Source organism: Mastomys coucha, unplaced genomic scaffold, assembly GCF_008632895.1.
Source record: "Mastomys coucha isolate ucsf_1 unplaced genomic scaffold, UCSF_Mcou_1 pScaffold11, whole genome shotgun sequence".
NCBI classification, from domain to species: Eukaryota; Metazoa; Chordata; class Mammalia; order Rodentia; family Muridae; genus Mastomys; species Mastomys coucha.
The window spans coordinates 14,086,245-14,098,587 of record NW_022196893.1 but is presented as its reverse complement, the minus strand read 5'-3'; the positions used below and the strand labels follow the sequence as shown (position 1 = coordinate 14,098,587).

Sequence of the window (12,343 nt, the reverse complement as noted above, 5' to 3'; positions counted from 1 at the left end):
TAGAAGGCAGAGGCAGGCAGATTTGTGAGTTCAAGGCCAGCCTGGTCTACAGAGTGAGTTCCAGGACAGCCAAGGCTACACAGAGAAACCCTGTCTCGAAAAAACAAACAAAAACCAACAAACAAAAAATCTTTTAAAAGATGTATGCTGTCTATTTATGTGTGAGTTTACGTGTTCATGCAGGTGCCTTCCATGGTCAGAAAAGGGCATCAGATCACCTGGAGCTGGAGTTACAGGTGGCAGCTCCCATGTGTTCACGGATAAGTAGGATTAACCTCCTGCATTGATGTGTCCCAGGGAAGCATCATCAGATGTCAGGCAAAGGGAGGACCCTGTGGGGAGGTGATGGAGGCGTGCATCATACTGGTGTGTCCCAGGGAAGCATCATCCGATGTCAGGCAGAGGAGGGCCCTCTGGGAGGTGAAGGAGTCATGCACCGTGGTACCAGACAATCAGAAGAACAGCCCAGAAGACCTGAGCTTGTGTTTGAGAGACTCAGAAGCCCCGGTCTGGAGCTGAAGCAGGAGCTGCAGTCTCTGGGCCGCCTAGATTTCAGCGCAAGGCTGCAGTCTCTGAGGCCGAGCTAAGGAGTATGCTTTTCCCAGCAGTGTTTCGTCATTGCGGTTGGCCTATAAGGATCTGGAAATCAACAGCAAGAAGGATGAAAGACTGAACCTGAGCGGCCAGAAGAAGGTGGAAGCTGAGCGGCTGGGCATGGGCTTCGGAAGCTGCAGGAGGTAGGGTCTGCTGGGCCGGGGATAGCCCAGGGCTCTCTGCTCATGGTGAAGGGTCGGCCAGAGGCTCATTTCCTCGGTACTCTCCGCTTCCTCGCCATTTGCTTTGCTGTGGTATTTACTGCAGTATGTCAAGGGCTGGGGTTGCATGGGTGAAGTGTACACAAAGCCCTGGGCTGGAAACCAAGGTTGGGATCCACTCAAGGCCATTTTGCGCTCCAAAGGTCCTTGTTTGCCTCAAAACAACCAACCAGTAGGGAATAGGTTGAAGCTTAGTGGCGTGTGCCTCAAATCCTACCTCTCAGAAAGTAGAGGCAGGAGGATTAGGAATGGTAAGGCCAGCCTGGGCTAAATAGCAAGACTAACCTAAGATATATGACACAGTGTGTGTGTGCACGCACACATGGTAACAAATGGCACACATGGTTCTTGGAGACAAGGAAATAGATGTGAGTTTCCATGAAGTGTGTGCTGGAGTGGATACTGCAGGCACACCCTTTGCATGTGGCTCTCTTCCTGGCAGTCAGCCCTTACAATGGCTTCCAGTTTCCAAAGCTCAGACTGGGTTCTCAGCCCTCTTGATCTCCTTGTGTTTGTTCAGAATATGCCTCAAAAGATCCTTTTGTTTGGTAAGCTGAAAGCCTTTGGGAGGCCAGTGATGTAATATTTCCTGTTTCATTCTATCCTTTCAAGTGGCATCTCCCACTCGGTGACTTCAGACATGCAGACCATTGAGCAGGAGTCACCCACACTGGCAAAGCCAAGGAGGAAGTACCAGGAGGACCCAGAGGACTCCTACTTCAGCTCCAGCTCCAAGTGGTCTGAACAGAGCAGCAGGTATGGGTCTTAGGTGTTAGGGATCGGCCTTAGGAGCCAGGACAGACTGGTGCCGGGTATCATCTGAAAGCTCTGGCTGACAAGCGTCTCTGTGTTGGAACAAAGGCCGGGGAAGCTGTGTAAGGAGCCGTGCTTACAGCTAGGAAAATGTTTGTTGATACAGTTAAAAACTGAGGGCTAAAATTAGAGCTAGGCGAGATGTGCAGTGTGTTGTGAGAAGTGGAGAGAGAGGCTTGTCTCCATGGCCAGGGCTGGAGCACACCCAGACCTTCAGCAGCTTCTGTGGTAGAACACTGGCTTCTGAAAGCTGCCAGCAAATCCAGTATAAATAGTATTTGTATATGAATCTATTCATGAAGCCATGACTGTTCCCTGAGAGGAGCCCATGGCACTAGGACAGCCTGGTCCTGTTTGTTTGTGTCTTCTGTCTCCTGGGGCAAACCTGTGACTGGCATAAGGCTGATCATGCTTGACAGTTTTGACATAGCATGTAGGTACGGAACGCTAGAGCCCGGGTGAATGTCAGCCATGCCACATAAGAACCACATAGCATTGACCAGGTTATTAAAGCACTCCAGGCTGCAACTTCCTTGTCTAAGTGAAGGATCCTGGCAGTGCCTACCTTGGGAGAACTGGGGCACTACAGAGTACATGGCTCTTCTGCCGTCCGGCTTCTCCTGTAGTCTGTGAACTCCGCCAGACATGTGGCTCTGTGAAGGGCCAACTGCACAGTGCATTCACCGTGCAGGATTCTTTCACATCCAGAGTTGGTGAGGATGGGACATATCTTTGAGTGACAGTGCTGCCAGTCACACAGTCATCCTGGTGTCACACAGCCAGCAGACACAGATTTGGTAGGTTGTTATCTAAACTGTTGGCTCTCCTCTCCAGCCTCCTGGGAAAGGCACTGTGCAGACAGCTCTTTCCTTGTTTTAAACACAGCTCAAAGTTATTTGAGTCTCAGTATTTTAGAAAGGGAGCTGGCTGGTCCATGGCTCCTTGGTGGCCTAGCCAGAAGCTGCCTGCCCCTCTCTAACCTGCGTATGCTCCAGCAGCACACATGGCATGTGAGAAAAACGAGATACATCTCATCCAGGAGAAATTCAAGTCTGTGATTGGGCCTGGAAGCCACATGTCAGACCCTTTCACATTTGGTTTGAATGAGGGCAGGACGAGAGGCTGAGGATCCTTGCCTTCCCCACCAGTTGGTGACATCTCTGCTCCTTACTAAGACCTGTGGAGAGTGGTATAGAAAGAGGCAGAGTCACTTTCATGGAGAGCCAACTCAGTGCTCAGATAGCAGGGCAGGTGAGAGAAAGAGAAAGGGTTCTGGGTAAGGTCTCCTGCGGAGTGGGGCCTTGGAGCCTTCAGAAACGCCTTGACTCAGTCAAAAGGGTCAGCCCCAAAGGCTTAAAGGGCCTCTGTGCCAGGGGCCAGCTCTTCAGTCTGAAACCTGGGGGCAAATGGTGTTTAGATGTGGGACAGAGGAACTTGGATGTTTTGTGGATGTTGAGCTGGGCTGGAGGGCACTGGACTGACTTCCTGTGCAGGGCCCCTAGAACATGATGCTATGTTCAGGGTCAACCTTTATATATGCCTTGGAGCCTCCAGAAACTGCTCTCTTTCTTGACTCAATCAGAAGGGGCAGCCACAAAGGCCGCTGTGCCAGGGACCAATTTCAGTTTGAAACCTGGGGGTAAATGGTGTAGAGCAGAGAGATTTAGTGCTGTGTGGATGGTGAGCCGTGGGTTGTCTAGGGACAGAATCCTCCCTCTAATTCCCTTGATGACCACAGTGGCATAGCAGGGTTGAGTGAGGTGCCTTGGCACCAGAGGTGACGCGAACACACTCCGAGAGCCAGCATGTTGCTGCCACGGAGTGCTTTTGCTGCTTCCAAATTACTCATCAGCCATTCTGACCTGCATATTGTGAATATGGAAGAGTGCTGTTTCTATTAAGCAAGGGCTGTATCCTTGCATGGTGTTTGTAGTGAGTTCCATTATTTCCAGACTGGAAATGATGCATTATTGTAGTAGTGCATTCAGAATAATGAGACTGTCTTGCTGAGCCCCATGGAGTCCAAATGGCTTTTGGTGGGGGATGTGGCTGACGGCAGGACAGTGTGCTGTTAGGGGCTTTGACAGGAACTGCAGGGGTGTGTTCAGAGGAGAGGAAAGTGCAGTGTGAGGGCTAGCGTGAAGAAAAAGCTCATGGGGAAGTAGGACCCAGAAATCAAAGCCCATGCTCGGTGAAGGTCAGTGACGGGAGAGCTGCTGAGTCCTGGCATGAGACTGATGCCTGGGCAGACTGGCTGGCGTAGTGTTGCCTGTGAGTGACTGGGTATCCCTAGGGTACCAGAGCAGAGTGTCCTTTGTGAGTGAATGAGGAGTAGGGAAGACCCCGTGTGTGGACTGCTCAGAGCACCTATGCAGGTGGATTTTCTCTAGGGTAGTTGAAAGGTACCCCAATGCTCTCCAGTCCAGATAGGTTTTTTCACTCAGGTAGATGAAGAATGTTCCTGTCCTGTGATGGTGCTGATCTCCTCAACACTAAGCCCTAGAGTCTCACTGTTGACAAAAACCTGACTATCTCGGCTCCTACCTATCTAAGGGACCAACCAACCTCTTCTCAGCTATGCCATGGGCGCCGTGACTGTCCGTGGGGATGGCGGTCTCAGCAGCCTAAGGCTACAGCAGAGGGAAGGCTGTGTCTCTTCGCTGAGGAGACCTCAAAGGGAACGCCTCATGTGGGCTCGTGTTCATTGGCCAACCTAGTGTCTGTCACAGCAGCCCGTCAGCACATGACTGGGCAGGGAAGTTAGAACTCCAATCGGGACAGCATCCATAAGTCCCCGTCACTGTTCCTTCCTCTCCAGCAGGTACTTTGACGACCCAATGGAGCTAAGAAGCAGCTCCTTTTCCAGCTGGGATGACAGTGCCGATTCCTACTGGAAGAAAGATAGCAGCAGAGACCCTGAGCCTGCCATGAGAAGCACAGGCTCTTCAGAGAGGTGGGAGCTGCAGGCTGGGGAGCTGGGTGCCTCTGTCACAGGACCAGTGGGCAATGCCTATGTCATACATATTCTGTCCTGCTTTAGGAAATGGCTGTGCATTGGGACCATGTGTCAGAAATAACTGTGGTGGTTAGAAAGTTTCCTAGGGATTCTCAGTCCATGGGTTAGTGACCTGCCTCGTGGATGAGTCACCTTCCCCCATTTTGAAGAGCCCCCTTCCCTAGGAAACAGTTCTGTAGGCTGGTCTATGTTTCTGGGTATATATGTATATATATGGGGCAGGGAGTTGTGTCTGTGTGTGTGTAGTCCTGGTGATGTATGGAGATGTGTATACCTGAATATGTATGTGTGGTGCTAGGAATATGTGTGTGTGGGTGTGCACATTTGTATGTGTGGCGGGGAGCAGGCTGATATCTATAGGCCAGAGAGTATGGTGGATTAAACCCAGCACCTGAAGCATGCTTGGCAAGCACACTGTCCTGAACTACACTTGCGCCCTTTTCAATATAATTTTATGTTTTATTTTGAGGCAGTGTTTCATTGAGTTGCCTAGGCTAGCCTCAAAATTGACATCCTCCTGCCTTTGCCTCAGATTACAGCTCATGCCACCACATCAGAACTGATGCAGTTCTCATAATTTTGACTAACGTATGGCCATGCAATGACCATCAAGAACAAAGCATAAGGCATTCTGTCGCCCCCAAGTTTCTTGCTCTGTCTTCAGCTGCAGGCCCTGCCAGGTTTTTTTGTTTTTGTTTTTGTTTTTGTTTTGTTTTGTTTTGTTTTTTGACATTTCCATGCAGGAAGATGTTGTGTGGACTGGTCATCCAGTAACTGCCTTTGCCCATCTGGCTCTGAACTCTGTCCTCCGACTACAGAGACTTAGGTTGGGGTAGCCTCCACAGCTCACCTGTTGAAGAGCTTCCTCTACAGGTGATAGCAGGAGGTCATCATTCATTGTCCACACAAGGGACTTTACACACGTAGCCTGAGGTCGCCCATAACTGCGATGTCCTGTGTGATGGATGGACACGTCCTTGTGTGCTCACACAGCATAGTGAGTGTCTTCTAACACAGCTGAGATGTAAGACTCCATACAAGTGGAGTGTGAACTGAGCTTGCTTCACCACAGCTTGGGGTTTTTTTCCTGTAGGCCCAGTGCTCGCCGGAAGCCAGAGTATGAGCCCATTGGCAATACAGACGAAGCCCAGAAGAAGTTTGGCAATGTCAAGGCCATATCCTCTGACATGTACTTTGGAATCCAAGCCCAGGCAGATGTAAGGGCACAGAGAGCTCCTACAGTAACCCTGAGAACCAGGAAGGAAGCTAAGCTGTGGGGACCATGTATGGACAGGCTGCTGAGAGAGAAGGGACCTGACCAGACACTCCCAGACAACAGTGCTGGAGCCCAGGCTTGCCCAAGGCATCTGAGAGACTGAGGAGTCAGGGACCCCATTTCATTGCTGTCCTTCCTCTCTAGGGAGACCAGCATCAGCCAGTAGCCTTTGAGTAAATTTAGGAGGTTTTTATGTAGCAGCAATTATTTTTAATCAGTTTAACCCCAGTTAAATAAAGCCTGGATATGTTTGTGGGCAGATGCTGCATTACCCAGCTGTCCCCTGTCTCAGAAACAAACACATTCACCCAGGAGTCTGGCTAAGCTGAAGCTAACTACGCCTTTTTCCTTTTTCTTCCTAGTGCTCAAATGCAAGGAGTGGGGTGGGGGTGGGGAGCTGAACTGTGACAGGTCAGTCCCTGGGGGTGCTGGTTTGTCTCAGAGCAGAGGCCTCATGGCCAGAGGGATCCCTCCAACACTTATCTTAAAACTGATGGGCTGAAGGGCAGCTCTTGGAAAAGCACTTGCCTAATATACTCAAAGCCCTCGGTTCCAACCGAGTACCCCCCCCACACACACACACTTGAAGCCATTCAAATTGATGTGCTAAGTGGTGTGGGCATTTTCTAAGGAGTAGTTGAGAGCAGTGTGTGAACTCTGGCTGTCCCTCAGACTGACCACAATGGCAGTGACTCGGGATGTTGCCCCACCCACCTATGACCTCCATCATTGCAAAACACACCCATCTCCAGGCCCTGGCTTGGGGTGCGGTGGGAGGTAGAGAGCCAGGGGAACACCCCTGTCTCTCCTTAGCAGTTCTTGGAGTCTGACTCTGCCTCTTTTTCTGTCTAGTTTGAAACCCGGGCGCGGCTGGAGAGGCTCTCCACCAGCTCCTCCATAAGCTCTGCAGATCTTTTCGATGAACAGAGGAAGCAGACCGCAGGTGAGGGGCTCATGGGGCTCCAGGGTGTCCACAGCCCCGGCAATGCACCCCCATAGGACCTTTCCCTTCCCAAGATTCCGTGCCCCAGTCAGTACCTTATGCCTTGTTCCTATGTGAGCAATGAGAGCTAAGGTGGGCCCTGAGACCAAGTCATGACATGACGTTTATGCCACAGCGCCCCTGTCATCTGGCAACTTAGTATCAAGAACATTGTTCATAGAGGTGGCAGGGGTTCCTGTGACCTGTGAGATGCCAGCCACTGGCTAGTTGGCCTCTGTCTCCTGCCTGTGGCGTGATTGACGTGAGATACTGTGTAAGGTATCAGTCCTGGAGTGACCTCACAGGCCCTGAGCCCTCAGGACACACAGGTGGGAAGGAGCGAGTAGCTCCTCAAGAAAGACACAATGCAGCTTGGGAGTGGGCAGGTGGAGAAGAAAGGCCTGACTCCACTGCCTACTACATCTCTGCAGGAGGCATCTGGTCATCCCTGGGCTGGAGTCCATCCATGAGCTCAGAGTAGGCCCTTCACTATCCACAGAGTTGTGCCTTCTGAATTGACCTATGTAGTCCCTATCCTGCATGAACACCCCACACAGCCCACCAGGCCACAGGGTGAGGGTGAAATGGCAGCAGCCTCTGAGGTCGTTTCAGGAAAAGAACCAAGAGGAAGAGGTCTCAGGGGCCAGCACTGCAGGCTGAGTGCTCTCTGTATGCTTCACTTGTGCACACTTCACCACCAGACTGCCTTTGGTGTGCATAGGCCTGAGTGTTTGTGGAGGGTAGCCATCCTGGTGGCCACACCACCTCTCAGACATGTGGATTGGATGCAGCTTCCACAGAGGAGGAATATGGTCGTCTCAACTGTGGAACTTCCTGTGTGGAGGTTTGGGCCTTAGATACAGCAGCACTGCCAGCTTCCTGGGCTTAAGCCAGGAGAACTGTCCTAGGCTGGTGTGTGCGTGTGCTGGCAGAGTGCCTGGCAGGTAGGCAACAATGTTCAGAGAGACAGGTGGGCCAGCTGTGACAGGGCTGGGCCGAGGCCCTGGCTCCCCAAGCCCAGCCTTCCTGACTTCAGCTGCAGGGGTGCTGTTCTTGGTCAGTCACTGCCCAGTGACGCTTTAGCTAGAGCAGCCCTGCCTCCTGGCTTCAGTCTGACCCTCACTGCCTAGCCTTTTGTCAAGCCAGCTTCCTGCTGTGATGTGACCCTGCCATAAAGGCACTCAGCCTCCTCAAGGTCTCCCAGCAGAGCGCCTGCCCTGGCAGTGCCGGGAGCCAGTCAGACTGCTCAGTCCCAAGATCAAGGCTGTTGAGGTCTCTGAATGCTTTTCTAATTAATTTCCTGGAACATTTACTCCAAAACATTATTGTTTAAAAAAAAAAAAGCGAAAGAAAACAAAAAAAGAAGAAAAGAAAACAAGAGCTCTTTGAAGCGAGCACACCCTTCTGCTCTGCACGTTGTTACAGAGCTCTGGCCAGCTCAGACTTCCTTCTGCCCCAACCACAGAACAAAGGTCCACTGAACTCTGATTCTGGGTCCATAGCAACTCCGCGTTTTGTGAGGTACTCCCTAGGGTGCCAGGCCACCCATGACTATGTCTGCCTTGAGCAGAGCTTGCCCCTCTACTGAGCCCAGGTAGGTAGAACTGCTGTGGCTGCCTATCTGAAATCCCACCCCTGCTCCCCCCCCCCCCCCCCCCAGCAGCAGGCACCATGCTGAGCTGCTGAATAGCCTTACAGATGACTACTCATGGCCATCCTGGAATTCACTCTGTAGACCAGCTGGCCTCGAACTCAGAGATCTGCCTGCCGAGGACTCCTTATTTGACATGCACTTCAGCAAAGAGTCTATGTTAGTGTCAGAGCAAGTCTTTGACCTCATCCCACATCACTTGCCAGGGTCAGATCAAGCAGTCTGGGGTTCATGGTCTGTGTATGTGCTTCCTGGGAAGTAGATGCCTTGTGGGGTGTGATTAGACATGGTGTGTATTGTGCGTGGTGCTCAGGGCTGATCCCTGCTAGAGAAGGTTGAAAGGCTGGGTGAGGAGCACGGAGAGCAGCAGAGCCATCAGCACAATGGGCCAGGGAGTGTGGGGGCTGTGGCCTGGACCCGTGGGAAGGGATGGGGTGCTCAGGCCCCAGCTGGCAGACAGCCATGTTAGGACAAGGCCATTTCCCACTTGCCCACCTAATCCCTTGGTGCTTTTAGCATGTAAGAGTGTGTTGTATGTATGCAGGCATGTTTGTGTACATGTGTATGCATGTGGAGGACAGAGACTCCTTCACGTTCCATCTGATCTTTGAGGCAGGTCTCTTAATTAAACCCAGAGCTCACAGATCGGACTAGTCTAACTCGCAGTTGCTCTGGGAAGTCCACAGTCTCCTCCCTTCAATCTGGAATTACACGTGGGCTGCTTTGCCTGTCATGCTCTATGATCCGAACTCGTCTTTACACTTAATGAGTACTTTATCTACAAAGCCATCTCCCCAGCCCCCTCAGTGTCTCTTTCAAGGACAGATTGTTCCAGTGTAGCATAGCCTATGGCCCCACATCCTGAACTACCCTCTTGCTGAACTGCCTCTGTGTAAAGTTGGTCAGGGGCCAGGCGTGCAGCCTCTGTGGGCATGCGGGCCTGCAACTCTGGGCTCAGTGTGTTTTCAGACCTTTGCCTTCAAACTTCTTACCCACATCCTCAGGAGGCAGCACCCTGAGGCCCAAATTCTAGCTCCCTCACTGACCTCTGATGTTAGCCCATCAGAGGCTGCAGTGCTTGTCTCAGACAGAGGTGTTTTTTTGAACCTGTGACAATCGCCATTCGTAAAGTCACAGACTTTGCTTTGGTCTCATTTCTGAGAATTTGGCCCCAAATATCTCGTTAAAGAAGATCCATGTCTCCCCTGGAAGAGGAGGGGACAGCCCTGGGTGCTGGCTGTCTCCCAGGCTCCTTGTCTGCAGCCCCTCCCATGGCCCAGAACTTTCTGTTTGCTCTCTGTCCTTCCCTCATCTTGGCTGCCTCCCTAGCTAGTTCAACCCACGTGCTAGAGCCCTGTCCTTGGGCGGATGTCCTGACCTTGTGGCGGTCACCAGCTATCAGCCTGGCTCCCTTGACCTTCCTAGCTCCCTCTCTCCAGCTGCCCTGAGCCTGTGGGTACACCTCAGGCCTCTACATGCTTGTGCCTCACTCACACCAGCAGTGAGACACCTGATGACCTGACTACAACGGTTCTTTCATGGGAAGCACCCATCTACTCTTTTGTGCCTTTAGCACTTGACAGAGCCCTTGCCATGTGTCTGTTGAATGAATGAGCAAATGTCTAGAGAATGAATGGAGCCTGGAACCTGCCTGCTGCCCAGCACAGGAGCCACAGCCCCTCCCAGTACTGGAGAGTATCCCATGGCCAGTGCTGGACACAGTGATATGCCTGGTTCCAAGCCTTGAGAGCCACTGGACATAGTCCCTTGTCCCCCTTGCTGTGGTGGCTGAAGGAACTCCGTGTTGGGACCAATACTTCCCGCTGAGCCCTGCCCTAGTGCAAAGTCCCACTTTTGGGACAAAACTGATGCCTAAAAGAAGGCCAGAGAGCAGGGTGGGTCCACTGAGCTACACATGTCCTTAGAAGAGGGGCAAGCTGGCATCTCTCTGTGTACAGGAAACTACAACCTCTCGAATGTGCTGCCCAATGCCCCGGACATGGCGCAGTTCAAGCAAGGTGTGCGCTCCGTTGCTGGAAAACTTTCCGTCTTTGCCAATGGGGTCATGACATCCATTCAGGTGAGTGAGGCAATGCTGGGGCTCCCAGGGGTCCTGGGGCTGCTGTTGTGAGCTGGGGACTGTGCTGCAGAATGGCCCGGGCATCATGAAAGCCTGGCACGATGAAGTACACTGTAATACTGTAGGTAATCACAGCCACTAGGGGCTGAGGCAGGAAGATCATGAATTCAAGGCTTGTCCCTTCCTCAGGACAGTGTTTTCTAAGTTCCTACTGGGGTTCATATATTTCCCCAGATCTGAATTTAGAATGGAAAATTCTTTTTTAAAATATTTAGATTCGTGTATTTTATTTTATAGATATGAATGTTTTTGCCTGCATGTGTGTACATATGTATGCACGTCTGGCCTCACAGAAGGGATTAAGTCCCTAGAACTGTAGTTACAGATAGTTGTAAGCTGCCATGTGGTTGCTGGGAATTGAACCTAGGTCTTCTGGAAGAGCAACAAGTGCTTCTAAACTACTATGACATCTCCCAGCTCCACAGAAGATGTGGAAACCACCTACTATCTCTCTGTTCTGGGTGACTCCTGTAGCGTTCTCATGTGTCTTGTTTTCTTCTTCCTTCCTTCCTTCCTTCCTTCTCTCTTTCTCTCCTTCCTTCCTTTCTTTCTTTCATTAGGATCTCTCTGTGTAGTCTTGGCTGACCTGCAGCTTACTATGTAGAGATTCGCGTTTCTGCCTCCTGAGTGCTGTAATTAAAGGCATTTGGCATCATGCCCAGCATTTTGTTTTGAAACAGGGTCTCACCATGTATCCTAGCTTCCTTGGAACTGGCTTTATGCGAGGTTAACCCAGCACTCACTGGAGCTCTTCGCCCTCCTGGGTACTGGGATTCAAGATATGTACACCACCATTCCTGGCTGTATAGATTTTTAAATGAAGGAGTTCTTTTGTTAATGTGACTGTATGTTCTTTTTCTCAGTGGCATGTTCTAGGCGACTCTCTGGAATTCTCCAGAAGCCATTTTCTCTTTTCTTTTCTTTTCTTTTTTTTTTTTTTAAAGATTTTCATTTATTATTATACATAAGTACACTGTAGCTGACTTCAGATGCACCAGAAGAAGGCATCAGATCTCATTATGGGTGGTTGTGAGCCACCGTGTGGGATTTGAACTCGGGACCTCCCACCATGTGGGATTTGAACTCAGGACCTTCAGAAGAGCAGTCGGTGCTCTTACCCGCTGAGCAATCTCGCCAGCCCCAGAAGCCTTTTTCTATGGAGTAGAAATATGCATATCTAATCTGCTCATTGCCCTCAGTGGGACTGCACTGCACTGCACTTTGATCTCTGAGCTTTATTTATTAGTGTATATTCATTGTACATGGTCCTGGTCACCAAAGGACATTTCATAATGTAAAGAACCGACTTGATGCATAACTCTCCCACCTCTACCCTTCACCCCCACCCCCTTCGTGCCCTAGACAGTTTCTCTTCTGCTTTACATTGTATGCACATACATCCATTTATGTATCTGTAGAGATACTTGTCTGTCTGCATTAGACTTAATTCAGTTCATATATAAGAAGGCAAAGGGGAATCTCGTTTATGACAAGGAGGCCATCTCATATTGTATGAACAGCTTGCTTCTGGAATCTTCTTGGCTGTGTAAAGTCATTTTAGAAGTATTCTAAAGCTGGGCAATGGTGGGGCACGCCTTTAATCCCAGCACTTGGGAGGCAGAGGCAGGTGGATTTCTGAGTTCAAGGCCA

General features: G+C 50.8%; 1 protein-coding gene across 11 annotated transcripts in view; it reads left to right on the top strand.

Annotated features, from left to right (window-relative positions):
- The window catches only part of Arfgap3 (ADP ribosylation factor GTPase activating protein 3), a 66,872-nt gene that overhangs the window by 52,422 nt on the left and 2,107 nt on the right, over nucleotides 1–12,343 (top strand). For 7 of the 11 annotated variants that reach the window (XM_031350966.1, XM_031350976.1, XM_031350942.1 and 4 more), the window contains 6 exons: nucleotides 606–737; nucleotides 1,428–1,571; nucleotides 4,447–4,581; nucleotides 5,738–5,861; nucleotides 6,773–6,863; nucleotides 10,512–10,633. In XM_031350966.1, the coding sequence (XP_031206826.1) occupies nucleotides 606–737; nucleotides 1,428–1,571; nucleotides 4,447–4,581; nucleotides 5,738–5,861; nucleotides 6,773–6,863; nucleotides 10,512–10,633 (748 nt within the window). The remainder of the gene's footprint in view (nucleotides 1–605; nucleotides 738–1,427; nucleotides 1,572–4,446; nucleotides 4,582–5,737; nucleotides 5,862–6,772; nucleotides 6,864–10,511; nucleotides 10,634–12,343) is intronic. The other 4 variants (XM_031350900.1, XM_031350926.1, XM_031350918.1 and 1 more) reach the window with 3 other exon arrangements.